Source organism: Orcinus orca, chromosome 2, assembly GCF_937001465.1.
Source record: "Orcinus orca chromosome 2, mOrcOrc1.1, whole genome shotgun sequence".
Lineage (NCBI taxonomy): Eukaryota > Metazoa > Chordata > Mammalia > Artiodactyla > Delphinidae > Orcinus > Orcinus orca.
In genome coordinates this window covers 54,818,019-54,837,178 of record NC_064560.1, presented here as the reverse complement: position 1 = coordinate 54,837,178, position 19,160 = coordinate 54,818,019, and the positions used below count along the sequence as shown (strand labels likewise).

Genomic DNA, 19,160 nt, shown 5'->3' with positions numbered 1-19,160 from the left:
TGTCCCTTTGTGGCTGCGGGTCACAGTGGTGGCCGGATGAGGACAGCTGTCATCAAGCCCTGTGAGCAGGAACAGAAGCAGGAAGGAAGGGTCCATGGTGTGCACGTGTATTCTTTTCCTTGTTTGCATTCACATTCCTTCGAAAGATATTTCAGCCTTGCTCTCTCTCTCAGCCTCAAATGTACTAAGCTGTGTGCTCTGTCCTTCCTCTGATAATGGGGCAACGTGGGAGGTGGAGGGAAAGGATAGCGGGCCTCACCCCGTCCTCTCTCCTCACTTAACCTCTCTTTACTCTCTCACTCTGTTAACCTTTTTTCTTTTTTTTTAATTTCAGCCCTATGTTTGATTTTCCCCTTCTCACTCCTTGTAATGCTCCTTCCCTCTTTCCCCATCTGCTTCTGGTCAGCATTGGTGGTGGGTGGGCTCAGACTTGCCTGCACCTACCAGCCTTCAGCTCATCATCATCATCATCATCATCATCTCCATCATCTCCATCATCTCCATCATCTCACCTGCCAGGTGAGCTCCATAGACAGGGCCCTCCCTGCCGGTGCCTTGAGAGGCCCCTGGGTGTGAGCCCGGCCGCTGCATCATGTCCTCCTGGCTTCATGGCCCCTCCCAGCACCCTGTGAGACAGGCTTTCTGGGCAGCCAGCTGTCCACCCGACCCCGGCCTGAGCAGAACTTGCTCTGTCAGGGAAACTGCAAGGCAGGCAGTGAAGCCCTCACCCCTTTAACTCTAAAGGGCATCAGTCTTTTGGGGAGTTGCTCCCCTGAACTGATGCTTAACAAGATTCAGACACTTCCCTGGGTCAGGATGGTGTCACCTGGAGCACAACCTGTCCTGCACCCAACTTGGAGAAGCACCCCTGGCCCAAGGGACAGATCCCAAGGCTGCTAGGGAGCAGGGCCGTGGGCGGCTGCCAGGAACCCCTCCCGGGCCTGGCAGATGCCCCGAAACTGAAAAACTCTCTGCTCAGGCTCCATGAAGGACGTGCATCTTTTCAGTCTGTTGACCCTGTTTCTGGGAAGGAAAAATGAAACAGCAGCAGGCCAATTTCTGTTGGTGTTTTTGTTCTGTTTTGACTGGGGAACTGAATCATGCCTTTCTTTTCGCAAACATGAGACTGTTAAGTACATAACAGCTAAATTAATCCTTGCCCATATATTAGTTAATTATGTTAATTCAGACTTACAGAATTCAGTCTCATTAGCGTTTCCATTAAGCAGTTTAGGCTTATGAGTGTTTTAAGAGGACAGTTTAAACTACAATTTTTTTTTTTTTTTTGTGGTACGCGGGCCTCTCACTGTTGTGGCCTCTCCCGTTACGGAGCACAGGCTCCGGACGCGCAGGCTTAGCGACCATGGCTCACGGGCCCAGCCGCTCTGTGGCATGTGGGATCTTCCCGGACCCGGGCACGAACCCATGTCCCCTGCATCGGCAGACGGACTCCCAACCACTGCGCCACCAGGGAAGCCCTAAGCTACAATTTAATCTTCAAAGGCTCCAAGTGCATTTTCCACTGCAGGAGGATTCTAAATACCTTGCGAGGTTTGGGAGGATTTAGTGACCGTGGGCAACTACAGCCCCACATTCTCATCAGACTCCCCGCCTGCTGGGTCTGGTACCCCGAGGCTAAGAGGAGCCTTGGGAAGGAGGAGATCGACAAGCGTGGCCACAGCTCCTGCACCGTGTCCCCCTGGTGGCCATGCCCCCGCCACGCTGCCCTGCAGCCCCCTGCCCCAAGGACAGGTGAGCCGGTTCTAGGCTGCGTGCTGGGCTTCCTGAGGTTGTCCTCACAGACACTGAGCGGGAAGCAGCTCTGCTTCTGGGGGTGTGTGAGGAAGGCTGGGGAGAGCACAGGGAGCACGTCCAAGCCTACGTGACAAGCCGGTGGCCTCTGTTCTGGGTGGTGTGACTGTCTTATCGCCACCGTGTTCTGGTCTCTGTCAAAGGCCAGCTCAGGGCATGTGCTCACGTCCTTGTCACAGGTGCACATCCGCTAGGGCTCCTCGTGTCCCCACTTGCAGGATGGATACTCGGGTCCCCATCATGCTCTTCTGTCCCAAGCTGCCAGCTCTCACTGGATCGCCTTGTTCTCTGGCCCCTGCTCCCTGGTGGAGAGACCACGAACGTCAGTCTGCGTTTCAAATCTCTAGAGCATTGCTGAGGTTCTTCCACTCTTCTATAGTTCTCTGAAAAATCAGCAGAACCTGATTATGAAAGAGTGACCTGTTTTAAAATAGAGATTTCATTACTATTTAGGTATGACAGGGCCCATAGATCAGGAGACAATGGCCATTGAACAGAGTTTGTTACTCACAGTTCCCAAGAGGATGGGTTATGCCTGGCGTGGAGGACACGCGGAAAAGCACCAGGGTTGGTCGGGCGGCAGAGGGAGCGAGCGGACCTGTGGGCTTCAGCCTTTATTGTGGTTTCTGCAGGAAAGAATGGGCGAGGTGGGGTGAGCAGGCTTAGGATGGGCTAGTTTGAATCATTTCAGGGCTCAGGGCTTAGGAGCTGCCCCTGGTTGTGTGGTACCAGGCCCCGGGGTGATTAGGGCAGGTGGAGAGTAACCCCAAGTGTAAAAGCCCCATAAAGGGGGGTGCTTGGGGGTGTGAGCTCTGGATTGGTTGGTTTGCATAGGAAAGATGTGCTCCTGGGGTAGTTCTGGACCATATCCAGGAACTGGCCAGCCCTGGGGCATGGGGGTGTCGGTCCCTGCAGGGTCAGCAAGGCCCCAAGATGTCAAAGCATCAGAATACAGAAGATAAGAGACCCGGTTCAAGACCTACCTAGGAGGGGCCCAGGGCTCCGTGGAAGGACAGGCCCGTGAGTTCACTGGGGCACCGCTGGCTCTAGCTGTGTTTCCACTACAGAGGGAGATTGGGAAACTAGCAGGAGGCCAGGGGAAACTTGGCTTGGCCGTCAGCCGTGGGTCTCCAGGCACTTCGTGTGACAATGGCAAGTGCAGATGTGGCTCACAACCCGGCCGACCATGCCCCCCGCCCCGGGTCCTAGGAGGAGGCTGTCACGTGTGGGTGTATTTAGAGATCTGAGAGCCCTGTTTGTCTTAGGCCATAATGAGAGTTAACAGAAACCTTTTAGGTTTTTAACATTTCTAAACAACTGTTGCAACCTCACTTGGCCCAGAATGACTGTTGGTAGAACACAATGTACTGTAGTTTTAGTGGGGGGAGAAAAAAAAAAACAAAAAACAATTCTCTGTGGATTTATGAAAATAAACTCAGAATTAATGAGCAAAATTTGTTGGGGAGGCCTATTTGTCACACTCAGGAAGCTACAATCTCATTTTACTTGCCGCTATTGCTCTAGCATTGCCATTCGTTTGCTGAAGGCAAAATACATTACTTGTAAATAAACAAAAGTGGCCCCCGTGTCCTGCTCCCCTGCCTTCCTGCAAACATTAATCACCGGCTGACTTCTTGTGTGTGTGTGTGTGTGTGTGTGTGTGTGTGTGTGTGTGTTCTCCCTGTTACCTTTTTTGGGGCTTACCAACAGAAATGTATTTTCTCTTGGTTATGGAGGCTGTTGAGTCCAAGATCAAGGTGTCGGAAGATCTGGTTTCTTCCGAGGCCTCTCTCTAGACCAGCACATACGGCTGCTTTTCGCTGTGTCTTCTCGTGGTTATCCCTTAGTCTGTGTTGTCCGTGTCAGAATTTCCTCTTCTTAAAAGGACACCAGTCGTGTTGGATGGGTGCCCACCCATGTGACCTCATTTCAGCTTAATTACCCCTTTAAAGACCCCGTCTCCAAACCCAGCACACTCTGATCTTCCTGTTTACTTTTTTAAAATTGTTTATTTATTTATTTTATATCAAAGTACAGTTGAGTTACATTGTTGTGTTAGTTTTAGCTGTACAGCACAGTGATTCAGTTTTATATATATTTTATATATAAATATTCTTTTTCAGGTTCTTTTCCCATATAGGTTATTACAGAGTATTGAGTAGAGTTCCCTGTGCTATACAGTAGGTCCTTGTTGGTAATCTATTTTATATTTAGTAGTGTGTGTATGTTAATCCCAAACTCCTAATTTATACCCACCCTTTTCTCCTTTGGGAAAAGACAAATATCATATGATGTCGCCTCTATGTGGAATCTAAAAACAAAATACAAATAAATTTATTTACAAAACAGAAAGAGACTCACAGACATAGAAGACAAATCCATTGCCTTTGAACATGGAACTTCTTCAGGACGTTTTCAGGGGAAATGCTGTGTCTCGGGCTGCTTCACATGGGCGTCTGCATGTCCGCGGGTTTGCCTTGCCTTATACAAGCCTGTGGTTTGCAAAGTCCCACCATAAGTTAGGAGCAGGAAAAGGGAGGAAGGACGGGTCACTATGAAAAAAAATGTGTTTTGGTTTTTTTAAAAATAAATTTATTTACTTATTTATATTTATTTTTGGTTGTGTTGGGTGTTCGTTGCTGCATGCAGGCTTTCTCTAGTTACAGCGAGCAGGGGCTACTCTTCGTTGTGGTGCGCGGGCTTCTCATTGTGGTGGCTTCTCTTGTTGCGGAACACAGGCTCGAGGCGCGTGGGCTTCAGTAGTTGTGGCACACGGGCTCAGTAGTTGTGGCTCGTGGGCTCTAGAGCACAGGCTCAGTAGTTGTGGTGCACGGGCTGAGTTGCTCTGTGGCATGTGGGATCTTCCCGGACCAGGGCTCAAACCCGTGTCCCCTGCATTGGCAGGCGGATTCTTAACCACTGCACCCCCAGGGAAGTCCCGGTTGGTTTTTTTTAACTTCATCAAGAGTCTTGTAAAATCATTGCTTTCATCAGGTTCTCCTGGGGCCTTGAAACTATCGTTGGGTGCAGGCCAGTTTATGGAAAGTTTATTGTTTCCTGCGAAGCAAGCTGTGTGATTCTTCCCTGGGGGACTGAGCCCTGGCAGCGCTAGGAGGTGTCCACCCAAACGCAAACCTGTCAGGCCCTGCAAAGCCCCGCTCTCCTCCTCCTCACACTCCTCCCACCTGGTGCCGCAGACGGGCCCTTGGAGTGGACGGCTCAGGCCTGCTCATCCTCCCCTGGGAGCCCTGAACCCAGCCCACTGCTGAGTCGTGAGCACGCTAACAACCATGAGTGGATCTGCCATCCAGATGATTTGTCCACATTATTTTTGTACCTGACAGTTTATGGGAAATGGGTCTTTATTTTTTCATTGGAGAAATGACTGTTTTCTTCAGTTTGGCGTTTCCGGAGAGCCATTCACATTTAGAGCTAATATTGGAACAGCAGGTTTCCACTGAAAATATTTACCTTTTCCTTGTTGGCAACTTGTCAGTGTTGGGGAAAATAGATGCTTCATTAAAATCTAAATACATTATGCTTTCTTTCTCACACGTCAGTCACTCTTCCTCCACGTTGAGGAACATTGTGAGAAGTGTTGGGAAAGCATTCTGGTCTTATGTTTTTACTTATTTTAGATGTCATCTGGCATCTTGTTCTTGTTCAAAAAGAGGCATCCCAACACCTATCACTGGCATGGAGAAGCCCTAGGATAGCAGGTTAAATGTCACCCCTAGGACATCAGAATTGATGGTGGCTTCAGTGTGACCGGCGGGGTCTCTTGCCCTGGAAACTCCATTGCCAAATAGAAGGGCATAAAGAAAGCAGCTGCCGTTTCTCAGAAAGCACAGGGCCCCAGGGCCTGAGCAAATAGTTAATTCCCCCGGCTACCCTGGCAGGTGAGCTTTGTGGAAAACAAGGGCTCGGACAGTTTGAGACTCTGGGCCAAGGTCACACGCAGCCGAGATGAGATCCCACCCCAGGACTGTCTGACCCCTGCTCTCTTCCCCCAGCAGTGAGCTGCTCTTTATTTTGCCTGGGGCCCCGCCTCTGCCACACCACATGGCCAACGTCCTGTACTCGTTATGGCCTCTCCTTGGGGTTTGTGGCTCCAAGAGCCTCTGGGCCCAGTGTCTCTGACGCAGCCAAAGAGACGAAGGCCCTGGGCACATAGACTAGCAACTGGAAAGGATGGTACTTGGGGCTACCCTGAGTCTCCTCGTCCACCCGGAAATCTGAGAAAGGAGAAAGTGCGATGAGCTGATGCAGCAGAAGGGGCCCCACCCCACGACAGATGCCCACAAACCCAGAAAAGATTTGGCCCTCGTTATAACCCCCTTGATCTTCAAAGGGAAATTGGCTCCCACTTCCTTGAAATTAAGAACCTCTGTTTATCAAAAGACACCATAACAAGTGAGAAGACAAGGCATCAACTGGGAGAAGATGTTTACTACATACGTAACCAAGAAAGGATGAATTCCCAGTACAAGCAAAGCTAAGCAGTGTATTATGCAGACAGTCGTATTAAAACACCCGTTTTTAAAGGCAATGGAAAGACTAGTCCAAAATTCTGAGGAGTTTCCTCCGTGAGGGGCAGGGCTTGGGTTGAGGCCACAGTGGCTCAAGTTCATATTTTCCCTAGATGAATGTTCATGTGTGTCTGTTATTTTATTAGGCTTTATAACTAACGTGTTTGTGCCAGGCAGTCCTTCATACATGTCAAATAGTAAATGTTTTAAAAATAAAGGTAAAAGGCAGTTGTTAACAACCCCCGGAGGTAGGTTTCACTATCCCCGTTTTTACAGGTGGGGTCAGACTAGCTGCTGACACACACTGGGTACTTACTGCACTCCAGGCACTTTATATGAACCGTCGTTTTCAGTGTTTATGGCTCCTCTATAGATACAATCATTTTCATCATCACAGTTTATAGAAAGCAGAAGCTTAGTGAGACAAGGTAGCTCTTGCAGTCACTAGCTGGTCACGAATGGTGGTCAAAGCAGGGCTTCCCCCGTGACCTACCCCATGTCCCTCTCGTGGGTGACGGGGTGACCAGGCATCTACCCCCACTTGTCCTGTGCTGCAGTCTCCGTGTCTGAACGATGGTGGCATCCCCACGCTGTCTACTGCCAGGCACCTGAGGTTCTGAATCACTCAGGCGGTCATAGACCGGGAGGCCCAAATCACAGACAGTTACGTCCCACAGTTCTGGAGGCTATAAGTCCAAGATCAAGGTGCTGTCCCACTGGTTCCCCATGAGGCCCACGTGGTGGCTGGCAGACGACCACCATCCGTGTCCTCACACGGTGGAGGGGACAGGAAGCCAGGGAAGGGTGCTAATCCTGCCCTGGGGCCACCCTCCTGATCTCACCTAAGCCTAGTTACCTCCTAAAGTCCCACCTCCAGATGCCCTCACCTCGGGGGTTAGGGCTGTAGCATATGAATCTGGAGGGACACAAGCGTTCAGTCCATGGTAGGCAGAGATGAGGGGAAGGGAAATAGATGGAGAACTGGCAGGTAAAGCGGATGGTGTTGAAATCTATCTCTGCTGCTCCCTTTTAAGGCCGTCCAGCTATAAGGAGCTGGTTCTCTGATGACCTCAGCCCCTTCCTCGGTCAGCACCCATGTGGCTGTGAGTACTTTTGTTGAGTTTTTGATGTCACCCGGGCCTAATCTCACTCTTGTTTTGCCGTGAATGTCTCTGTCGTTGTGTTTGAGTACAGTTTCGAGGTTCTAAGAGCAGGAGTTTCCAGTAGCTTGGTGTCCCCGCTAAGCATGGGGCCCGGATGCTGTGCCCAGCTCCCCGGACAGCTGTGCGGGGACCACGGTCCACACGGGGACCAGTGGCCGTGCGGGACCAACATCCGCATGGAACCCCCCACCCACCCACCTTCCATGCGACTGTCACGGGCCTGTGCTTCCAGGCATCCGCATGCTGGACGGAGACGTGACGGACGTGGTGGAGGCCAAGTCCCTGGGCATCAGACCCAACTACATCGACATTTACAGCGCGAGCTGGGGGCCGGATGACGACGGGAAGACGGTGGACGGGCCCGGCCGACTGGCCAGACAGGCCTTCGAGTACGGCATTAAAAAGGTGTGAGTAACCCAGAGCTGCGAGGGAGCCTCAGGGATGGGGGGAATAGTGAAAATATTTAACAGTGAGAAATCAGAAGGAATAAAGCCAAAAAGAATATCAAAAAGACTCTCAATCCGGCAAACCCAAAGATGATCTTCCAAATGCTCTTTTAACTCTTCTATGCATATGGAAGGAACTGGGTTCACTCACCTTTTTTAGAAACAAATATGGGACCATCTTCATGCTGTTTCGCAGTATGTCTTATCAAACAACCAACATGTCATATAGGTAAGAAGAAATCTTGTCGCATAGGTAACAATAAATAAACTTGAGGGATTTCCCTGGCGGTCCAGTGGTTAAGACTCCATGCTTCCACTGCAGGGGGCGTGGGTTCCATCCCTGGTCGGGGAACTAGATCCCACATGCTGTGCAGTGTGGCTCAAAAATAAATAAATAAATTTGAGCAGCATACACACAAAATTAGAGTGACACAGGGGAGAGCCCCAAAGCAGGACGGCGATGGTGCCAGGACCAGAGCGAGGGAGAAGTCATTTGGGGGCTCAGGGAAGTGGCCGTCCACCAACGAGAGCAGAAGGACATCACCTCATTACAGAGTAGCTGTTCCGGAAAGTACCAGCTGGTCACTCACCAGCCCCCTGGCTCTGAGCCTTGGAGCCTGACTGCCCCCAGCTGAGGGGTGTATGCAGGTGGGTGGTGGGGATCCTAGACTAACCACCTGGCCTGTTAACTGGGACAGTGCAGGTGGAAGGGGTGTCTGGGCCTCGGCCCACCTGCTCACAGGAACCCCGAGCCGTGGAGCTGTCTGCGTCCATCACGGGGAGTGTGCTCACCCAGCACCCCTGAAGCAGCAGGTCTTGGCCATGTTCCCTCCCTGCCAGCTCGCAGCCCAGTGTATGTGGGGTGGACCCCACTGGGGGCTACAGCGAGCAAACATCTGAGCATGGGCCCTCCACCCGCCGGCTGAGGGGGAGCAGAGGAGGCTGGCAGGCTCCTCTCGGGAGGTCCAGCCCAGGCACTCTGTGGTCATCAGTTCTGGGTCCTTGTGAGTCAGAAAAGCCTGGAGATGTCCCAGCTCTTACAAGCACAGTGGCAAGGCAGATTTATGGGCGAGGACAACTTCTTGGAGCAGACACAGAGCTGTGGTCAGCGTCCGGGTGGCCCTGGGAGGCCCGGCAATGCTGGCAGGGTTGGGTCAGGAGGTCCAGGCATCCCCAAGGCAGGGTTTATACCTCTGACTTCTACAGGAAACAGGACGGGGGCCAGGTCAAGCCCATTTTATTATCTATATTTTTAAAACATTTTTTTAAAGTTCTTATCTTATTGTAAACCATGCATGATTAAAATGTGGTTAACAAATAAAATAGTACCAGAGGATTATAGTGAAAGCAGCCCTTATCACCCTCTGCCCATCCCCCCGTGGTGCCCCACAGAGGAGCAATCCTGAATTCTGAGCAACACCGGCTTCATCCAGCTCTCAGGGGAGTGTGGAAGGTGCGGAGGGGACCATGTGGTTCTTGTCACAGTTTCTTGAAATACTGAAGTCACTTCATTTTTTTTTTTTTTTAGTCGTTCTGAATAAAATATGCCACATAGGGAGCCTTAGATCGCAGCTGTCTGAAGTTGTCACTGAAAATCCTCCTAGAGATTTGATGATCTCAGACCGAACCACATTCTCCCATCTGTTTTTCCTCCTCGATGCCCTGTTTGTCACATATATCCTTTTTCTGTAAAATCTGACTTCATCTTTGGTAGATGGTGTGGGTTGGTGGCAGGAGACATCAGACCCTGTACTTTGGCATAAACATATGTTTGATGTTGGTCCTCGTGTGGCTTGTCACCCAGAAGGGGAGAGTCAGTGTCCCTGTGGCTGAAAGCACTGGCTTTGTCCAGATGCCGGGCATTTGCTAGCCCTCTGAGTCCATGGATGAGGTCTCCGCTTCCCAGGCAAGATGCTCAAATACGTTCCGATGGTGTTGAGGTGTGGTGGCTTCCTGAACAGAAGTGCAAGTTCACAGCCGGGGTTGAAACGTCCCCTGGAGCCTCTGTCCTGTGGCTTCCATAGGAACAGAAGACCCGGAAAGTGAAAATGCAGTCCTCAGAGATGGCTCAGACCTGGGTGTTTCCTCTGCCTCGTTCCCACGTTCCCTTTCCAGGAAACTGTTTTCAGAAGGGAAAGAGGCTTTGGACGCCTTGATGCCTGTGAGAACTCATGGGTCTAGTGGTACCTGCAAAGTGCAAGGTGAAGACATGCAAGTCTTTGGCATTTAGGCCTCTGTTATTCAAAGTGGGGTCCCCAGCAGCAGAGCTGGCATCACCTGGGAGCCCGTCAGCAGTGCAGAATCTTGGGCTCACCTGGACCAGCTGAGCCCAAGTCTGCGATGTAGCGAGACCCCCAGGGATTCTCCTCACAAGTGTGAGAAGTGCTTTTTGAGGCCATTCTCCATGCTGCTGGAGCAGTAAGATCGCTTGCCCTGCTTTGCAAAATGACAGCCTTTGATAAATAATTTGGAGTGAGGTGAGGAGTTGGAGGTGAAATAAAGACAGGCTCTGATGGGTTCAACACCCTTTCATTCCAATTTTCGTTGGCTTTGAACGAGCTTCTGATTAATCTTTTCCTACAGGTAGTTATGGGCACAGACACACGCATGTCCTTAGTCCTTTGTGCCTTTTTTTCCAGAAGGTTGCCATTTTTGCTAACTGTAAGTAACCTTTCTGTCGAGCTGTTGGCCGTTTGGGCAGGTCTGCCTTCGAGATGTGGAAAACGGAGTGGGCAAGGCAGTTTTGAGCCCTGGGACTGGGCTGTCCCTCGAGCCTCAGGTTGGAACTGGTGCAGATGTGGGAGTGAAGACAAATAGGCACAAAAGGGTGGGGACCTGTGTTCTACTTGGTCCAAAAGTGGGGTGTCCTGGTGCTTCTGGAGCAGGTGGGTGCCCTCAGTCTGGGTGGACTTGAGCTCCAAGGGTGTGTCAGGCATCCTGTCAGAAGCAGGGCTTCAGTCGGGCTACGAGGAATTGTAGGATTTTGTTGAAAATTTTCTTTAAATTGGCCAGTTGTTGGGCCTGAGTGTCAGTTTCCTCCTGTGTGTTTGGACAGGAGTATCCTTGGCAGGGATGCCGGAGCCACCAGCCCACGTGGAGACGGGTATTGGCACCTCTCTCTGGGGCTGGCTGTGCCCACCAACGGTCCAGCCTTTCGGACCGAACGGGTCGGTTCCGTCTTGGAACTGGTGTTCTTCTTTAGCTGGTGTTTGTGGCTGGGATGAGTGTTGGTTGGATCCCATGGGTGTGGGTTGGAGAGGCTGCAGGAGCTCCCCTGACCTGCTACTGTCTTACAGCGACTTGCTGTCACGTGTGTGTCCTTAAATGTGAAAAGCTACACACAGGTGAAGCCGCTGGCCTTGGTTGCGCTGGCAGTGTGGCCGCTTCAACGCTGACCCAAGGGGAAGCCCGGGGGCGCTCTCCTAGGATGGCCCCGGGGTGTTCTGGCCCTTGGCCCTTGTTCCTGCAAATCCTGGGCCCGCCGCTTTTCAAGGAGCTCTTCTCCAGGAAGGATGCTTCTGCAGCTGGGTTTTCAGGAACTTTTGCCCTCTTCCTCAGCCAGAAAAATTAACGTCATAAATTCAGCCGTCAGCTTTCATCTCAGTGTACTTGGGGACGCTGCTTGGTCTTTCTGATCGTGGGACATTGCAGTGGAAATCACTGGTGTTGCTCTGGGACAGAGCAGCTTGTGTGAGGGCCTTGATTTTCCCGTGAAGAACAGGGAGGACTTTCTGGGCCAGCTTCTCAGTATGACGTTGTGATTCTATGGTGTCATGGCTGTTGCCGCCAATACTACGAAAATTGGAACGCCAGAGCCCATCAGCCCACAGACCACGCACTGGGCAGCCTCTGTCTGGTCTGGGTGCATCCTCCTCGGCCCCCTCCCTCTTCATGGGTGGAGGGGGACGCTGGACAGGGGTGAGACCAGCTGGGGGTCCATGTGGGCTGACGCCTGTCCCCTCCCCTCCAGGGCCGGCAGGGCCTGGGCTCCATTTTCGTCTGGGCGTCGGGGAACGGCGGCCGAGAGGGGGACCACTGCTCCTGCGACGGCTACACCAATAGCATCTACACCATCTCCGTGAGCAGCACCACGGAGAATGGCTACAAGCCCTGGTACCTAGAGGAGTGTGCGTCCACGCTGGCCACCACCTACAGCAGCGGGGCCTTCTACGAGCGCAAAATCGTGAGTCCTCGGCAGAACCCCGGGGGATGAGCTCCTCGTCCCATTCTCAGGAGGACGGGCCAGTCAGGGCAGTGTGTACCTGGCCCCGGGCCCAGCCTTGCTGTCAGGGAACTAGTTGTGCCTCAAGGTAAACCCCAGGCCCTTGGCAACCTTCCTCAGACCCTGCCTTTCTAATTTTGGCACAGAATACCAATTAAAACCCTCTCTGTCTCTAGGGATCTAAAAATAGCCTTTAAGAAAGGGGTGTATTCTCAGCATGGTGTCTTTTTTAAGCTTTCTGTGTTCTGTGGTCACATCGCTTGGGATCCAACTGGCCTGTTCAGTTTCAACGTGCAAAACAGAGTGAGAGAAAGTCTTGCTTCTATACGGAAACAGTTTAGAAATCTGAGTGTCCTAGGTGTTCCCTTCCTCACAAAAGGACTTTTCCAGACACTTGAGGTTGAGAGTGGTTCTGTCGGTTACGCTCACTTCAATGAACATAAGTGCGGTTTATCTTTTAGAAAGTAACTTTTAGTTTAGTGATGGGTGAAGTTTGTGCTTGTTCCTTCCCTACGTGCTTTCCTACTTTGAAAAAATGTAAGAGGGGAGGGTTTCAAGTTGAAATCAATGCAGAATTCAAATGCACAGTCGTTAAGATGGTTTTTAGACCTTTAAAAAAAGGAGACCGTGGAGCTGGCCAACTGGTTTAACCTGAAAGCTCACTGGCGTCTTTTCATTTCTCCTGTTGCCTGGCCACATCTTTAGACATTACTTGCAGGCATATTTTTACATTTTTCTGCGGGAGCGTGCAGGCTTCCCGTTCCCTGATTTGCTCTGCACCAGTGGGAAGGTCAGCCGCTATCCTCCCACCGCCAGCCTGGCAGCAGCCCGGGCTGTTTCACGAAGGTATTAATTTATTTTCCTTTTCTACTGGACTGTGCACCCCTGGGATGGGACTGAGATTCTGAATGGTGTCCTGTTCATTTAGGAATCTAGCTCATTTGAACACGGACTTGCTGGAGTCTCATTAAGCAGAACCTGACAGAGGCCTTGGCTGGAGGGGGCAGGGAGGTGCTGTGTGCCGGGGACTCTGTGCTGGGTGGATGCCATTCCCCATCCCTGGGAGCAGGGCTTGCAGCTTTATTTGCTTAATTAATCACACGGCATCTGCAGGTGTGTACGTGTGCATGCGTGGGCACACACCTTAGCTACAAAATGCCTTAATTTCTTTTTCTTTTAAAAAAAAAATTCTCTGAGCCCTAATGTATGGTAAGAAGGGTGTCGTTGGGCAGAGGGTGAAAGAGAAAATCACACTCCATTGCAGCTGCTGTCCTGGTGCTCGTCCCTGGTAGTATGGGTGGCAGGTTGTTTTTGTTTTGGTTTTTGTTTTTTCCCCCAACTCAACAAGGCCAGGTGTTTGCTCTGAGTCCCTTAGAGACCCTGCCAGGGGGTAAGCCCCTTCCCTGGATGGTGGGCAGCTCGCGTCTGCACGTTCAGGCAGGTGTCCATGGAAATTGGAGCTCGGGCCCCTCGTCCTCTTCCGTTGCTACAATCCAGCGAGTACCGACCTGCGAGGGATTGCCCGGTGCTGAGACAGGGCTTGTGATCAAATAGGTTGCACTTCTAAAGAGGCATCTCTCCCTCATTCATTCACTCACTGAACACAGCCAAGTACCAAGCAGGATGTAGAGTTTCAGGAAGGGGCTGCCCACCTCCCTGTGGGGAGGCCCCTCTACTCATGCCCCTTTCTCTGAGGCTGGAGAGCCAGCCACGGGCCTTACCTGCTCTTGGGAGCTTGGTGTCCTGCCCACACAATCTCACTTTCCCTCACTGGCCACCTTTGACTGAGTACAAGCATGTGCCAGGTGCCAGCTGTGCTTTCACAGGAGCCCCGTGAAGGACTTGGCATTAAGCCCCTTTGCAGATGAAGATCCTGGGGTCAGAGAGGTTGCATCCTCATCCCTGCTCCCTTGCCCTCCCCAATGTCAAGGTCCTGCTGAACTCGGAGGGGGGAGGAGGCTGGTCTCCACCAGCATCCCTGTCGAATCTTCCTCTGTGTGTGTGACACGGGCTGGATCCCTCTCACTGGTGATGGTCGGCCCAGCTGAATCATGAGGAAGGAAAATGCTGTATTTGGAAGAGGATCTGGACTGTTACCACAGGGGAAATTTGTTCTCAAGGGTTTTGCAGATGGGTTGCTGGAGGCTTACGGTTGGTGGGTATATTAGTCTCCTATTGCTGTCATAACAAATTGTCCCAAACTTCGCAGCTGGAAACAGCACAGCTGTGTCATCTCACAGCTCTGTGGGCTAGAAGTGCTGCAGCCTCCACTGGGTCTCACGAGGCTGATGTCCAGGTGTTGGCCGGGCTGCGTTCCTTTCCAGAGGCTAGAGGGAGAATCCATTCATTGTTCATCCAGGGTGTTCACAGAACTTAGTTCCTGGTGGTTATAGGACTGAGCTCCTGTTTCCGTGTGGGCTGGCTGCCGAGGGCTGTTCCCAGCTTCTGCGGGCCACCCATGTTCCTGGCTTTTGTCCCCCCAGCGCCCTCTTCAAAGCCAGCAGGGAGGGTCAGGTCCCTCCTAAGCCTCATCTCTCTGACAGACTTTTAAGGGCCCTGTAATTACATCCCCGATTTAAGTTCAGCTGGTTAGCAGCCTTAGTTCTACCTGCAAAATGCATGGTAGCCACACTAGGGCCAGTGTCCCATCCAGCACAACAGGCGTCTCCCAGCTGTACCCACGCGTGCTTCTCCGTTTCAGTTCAAAGGGAAGGTGCAGTCAGGCTGGACTGTGGTGAGGCCCAGAATCAGTGCCCACCCCCGTCACCGAGGGACACAGGTGTAGCTCCTGCTGCAGACAGAACTGGGTGCTCTGGGACACTGTCAGCTACCTGGGAGGACGTCCTGGTGGAGAGAGTGCTCTGTGGCCTTCTCTGACCAATGGCCGATCTCTGGCTCACGGCAGAGATGCTCTCTGGGCCAGACGACACCAGCACGTGTTTCCCTGCTCTGAAGTCTGGAGTGACTTGGGGGTTGTTGATGGGGGCCCCGGCAGGGGGTCTTGCCGTGGAGGCCCCTCTGTTTCATTCTGTCTCTCTGTTGAGTCTCGGGCTGCATCTGCAGTGGTGGGGGGCTGTGGCCTTAACCCCCTGTTCCTACCTCGCCATCACCGTGTTGCTGCAGGGGGTGCCAGACACGCGGAAACCTCCGTTGCCAAGGTGTGTCTGCATAGCACCTCTTCCATCCCTGGGGCTAAGGTCACGCCTGCCCAGGGGCAGTGTCCTGAGCAGCCTCTGACCCGGCTGCTTGCTGCCCCTGCCCAGGTGACCACGGATCTGCGCCAGCGCTGCACCGATGGCCACACCGGGACCTCTGTTTCAGCCCCCATGGTGGCCGGCATCATCGCCTTGGCGCTGGAAGCAAAGTAAGTTCCCACCTACCTTCCCTCCTTTTCCTTTTTTTAAAAAAGTTTTTATTGTGGTAAAATACACATAACGTAAAATTTATGTTTTACACACCATTTTAAGGGTGATGCTCGTTAAGCACATTCACTGTTGAGTGACCGTTGCCGCCAGCCATCTGCAGAACATTTTCGTCTGCCCAGACTGAAGCCCTGTACCCATCAGATAGCTTCCTGTGTGGTCTGCTGGGGCTTAAACAACAGAAACGTACGATCTCACAGTTCTGGAGGCTAGAGGTCTAAGATCGCGGTGTCGGCAAGGCTGTTTCCCTCTGAGGCCTCTCTCCTTGACGTGTCAGTGGTCACCTTCTCCCCGTGTCCTTACGTGGCCTCTGTGTGTGTGTGTTTAGATCCTTCTGTAAGGACACCAGTCACGTTGGATCAGGGCCCACCCTAATGACCCCATTTCACCTTAATTACAGACGCTCATCTCCAAGTGCAGTCACGTCTGAGGTCCTGGGGGTCAGGGCCTCAACGTGTGATTTTGGGGAAGGGACGCGCAATGCAGCCCATAACACTCCCCATTTCCCCCTCACCCAGCTCCTGCCAACCACCGTTCTAGTTTCTGTCTTTATGAACCTGACTCCTCTCGGACTTCAAATTTGTGGGATCACACAGTGTTTGTCCTTCTGTGTCTGCCTCACTTCACTCAGCATAGTGTCCTCCAGGTTCACGTCAGGATTTCTCCTTAACGGGCATGAGTGGCTTCTTCCCTTCTCTCCCGTTTTCAAGCTCACAGTCTCCTGCCCTTCGTAGGAGCACAGGGAGCCGGCGGGGGCGGGGTGTGTGCCCCAAGCCTGCACCACACCCCCAGACCACACTTTAGGCTGATACAGCTGTCCTTTGTCAACTGTAGTTCATAAGTTGACAATACGGTGGTGATGTTTTATCTGCTTTAAGCTGAATGAAAGCCCTAGAGTTGTCGGTGGGTGGAAGGTTCAGAAAAAGAAAGTCTACTACACATACAGTCATGGGATCAAAAACAGATTTTAGTTTAGATATCAAAACTGGCTCAGAACAACCCAGCCCTTTGAAGGAGTCATTTGCCGCAGGTGAGATTTTAAATGATTCAGCAGTTGTATTTGGGTTGCTGCAGTCCTTCTAATTATGTATGTTTGCTCGTTGATTTGCATCAGGTGAAAGAGCGTAAAACTCAAATGCTACCCATTTCACAAAGAAAGAGCTAAATATCTTTGATTTTCAGGCCAAAATGATAGCTTCTGTGTCCTGAGGCTCATTTAAAAAATGCTAAATAGTTGCTTGTGTGGGAAGTTGCTTTCGTATACTTGGTGATTAGTTGTTTTATATTTTCTTTCCTTCCTTATTGGAAACATGGAAGGAGTTTTGTTAGTTGAAACTAAATAGAAAACAAACCCCGCTTTGTGCCGGATTGTCCCATTAAACTTGGCCTGTGGACTCATGAATTCCCCGATCACTGCCTCATCAGTTTAGCTCATCCTCAGAATTTTACAGGTGGTAGGTCAAGCACACGTCATTGGAAACAGCGTCCACTTAGAGCATTTAAACACATAGGGTTGGTCCAGGAAGGAACCTGGTGTAACCAGGGGCACTGCCGGCCTCAGCTGAGGGGCTTTGGAGGCCGGGGTAGTATCTGGACAGCTGCTCACGTGTGCAGCAATTTTGCTGTGGAAGGAGGCCGGGCAAAGCCAGGTCACCTGGGGGGAGAAGCTCTCGGGGGTGCAGGAGGCCTGCAGGCAGCATGTGACAAGGATGAAGGAAGAGCCTTATGTGTGAGAACCACCCCCAAGGCCTAGCAATCCCTTCTTCATTTAAAAGAACATTTTAAACACCATTTCTTAGACATGTTTTCATACAACTATATATGTGATTTCAGTACTATCATCAAAAATGAAATGGAGTTTCTCCTAGTAAGATGGTTTCTCACATCCTCCCTTTCTAAACCCTTTCTGTGTCAGCTCTGAAGCCCAGGCTTCCTGGCATCTGTGCTGAGCTCCCGGGGGGCTGGCTTTCTCCATCCTGGGTGGACCCTGCAGATGTGAGGGGTGACGAACCCGGCCAAACAGGGGAAAGGGCGGCAGGCACATCTGCCGTCTGGAATCCAAAGCCTGTGTGTGCGCCTCTCCACCAGAGGGCAAGGCCGTGGGCCACTCGGGGCCTCAGATCCTCCTCTAACAGTGAGGCTGGCTGTGGTCCTCAGGAGGGCAGTGGATAAGGGGAGGATAGCAAGTCAGCTTGTGCCAAGAAAAGGTCTGGAAACTGTACTGATGGGAACAGTTGGGATAGGCAGCCAGGAGGCCACTGACTGGCCGGGGACCAACACAGTGTCAAGAACGTGGTGGAGAAATCAGGGGAAGCCAGGGCTAGAGCCCAGAGAGCGGGAGACCCCAGGGAGGAGGAGTACACAGGCCCCCCAGGACTCAAGCCACAGGTGAGCTTCTAGTACTAAAGCAGGCAAAGCATTTGTTGGGAAAGTAAAATAGTGCAGCTGCTGTGAAAAACAATGTGATGGCTCCTCAAAAAATGAAACAAAGAATTACCATATAATTTAACAATTCCACTTGTGAGTGTGCACCCAAAAGGATGGAGAGCAGAGACTCGAAGAGATATTTATACAGCCATGTTCACAGCAGCATTACTCACAATAGCAGAAGGGGGAAGCAACCCAGATGTCCATCAGTAGATGAATGTGGTCTATGGAATGTCATTTGGCCTTGAGAAGGAAGGAGGTTCTGACCCCTGCAGCAACGTGGACGAACCTGGAGGACATTATGCTGAGTGAACTAAGCCAGTCACAGAAGGACAGATAACTTGGGACTCCACTTCTGTGAGGCACCTGGAGTCATCAAATCCATAGAGACAGAAAGTAGGATGGCCTGGCCAGGGGCCTGGGGGAGGGATAGGGAGTGAGTGTTTGATGGGGGCAGAGGTTCAGAGGGTTAAGATGATCACGTCCTGGAGATGCACGGTGGTGACGGCTGCATAACACGGTGAATGTGTTTAATGGCACTGAACTGTACGCTTAAAAACGGTTGAGATGGTATATTTTATGTTACATATATTTGCAGACACACACACAAAGAGTGGGCAGTTGGAAAGATGCCTGTGAGGACTGGCCAGGGCAGGTGCTATTTAAGAAGAGGTGGCGAAGGCTACGTCCAGGGAGCTCCCGCTGTTTTTTTTTTTTTTTGGCTGTGCTGTGTGGCCTGCAGGATCTTAGTTCCCCAACCAAGGATCGAATCCATGCCCCCTGCAGTGGAAGCACGGAGTCTTCACCACTGGACTGCCAGGGAAGTCCCCAGGGAGCTCCCATTCTTGTCTGTGTTGCGGTCCTAGTGCTGTGGACAGAGCAGGGTTCTGAGAGCATCATTGTCAGGTGGATCCTGTTTTGAGGAGTGTTGAAAAGGCAAGCAAATGTATCTTAGTGTCCAAGATATCTCATCTCTGCATTTTTAATCGTGGGCAAGTGTTCTTTTAATGAAATGTTTCTACTCTGCACCAAAATGAATATATTGTTAATGTAGAATTACTAAAATCTCAAATTCTAGTGTGTGGGCAGTGGTCCTGGACATGGGGTCTGAGTAGGTGATGGCTGGGCGTGCCCCGGCC

The 19,160-nt window shown here is 51.6% G+C and overlaps 2 protein-coding genes across 9 annotated transcripts in view; both read left to right on the top strand.

Moving 5' to 3' along the window:
* Positions 1-19,160, top strand: part of PCSK6 (proprotein convertase subtilisin/kexin type 6) — a 190,858-nt gene that overhangs the window by 101,571 nt on the left and 70,127 nt on the right. For 5 of the 8 annotated variants that reach the window (XM_049705669.1, XM_033403040.2, XM_033403042.2 and 2 more), the window contains exons 7-10: positions 7,376-7,444; positions 7,737-7,909; positions 11,921-12,133; positions 15,436-15,536. In XM_049705669.1, coding sequence (XP_049561626.1) covers positions 7,376-7,444; positions 7,737-7,909; positions 11,921-12,133; positions 15,436-15,536 — 556 coding nt within the window. The remainder of the gene's footprint in view (positions 1-7,375; positions 7,445-7,736; positions 7,910-11,920; positions 12,134-15,435; positions 15,537-19,160) is intronic. The other 3 variants (XM_033403043.2, XM_004278366.3, XM_004278367.3) reach the window with 1 other exon arrangement.
* The window catches only part of TM2D3 (TM2 domain containing 3), a 337,824-nt gene that overhangs the window by 255,530 nt on the left and 63,134 nt on the right, over positions 1-19,160 (top strand). The window lies entirely within an intron of this gene.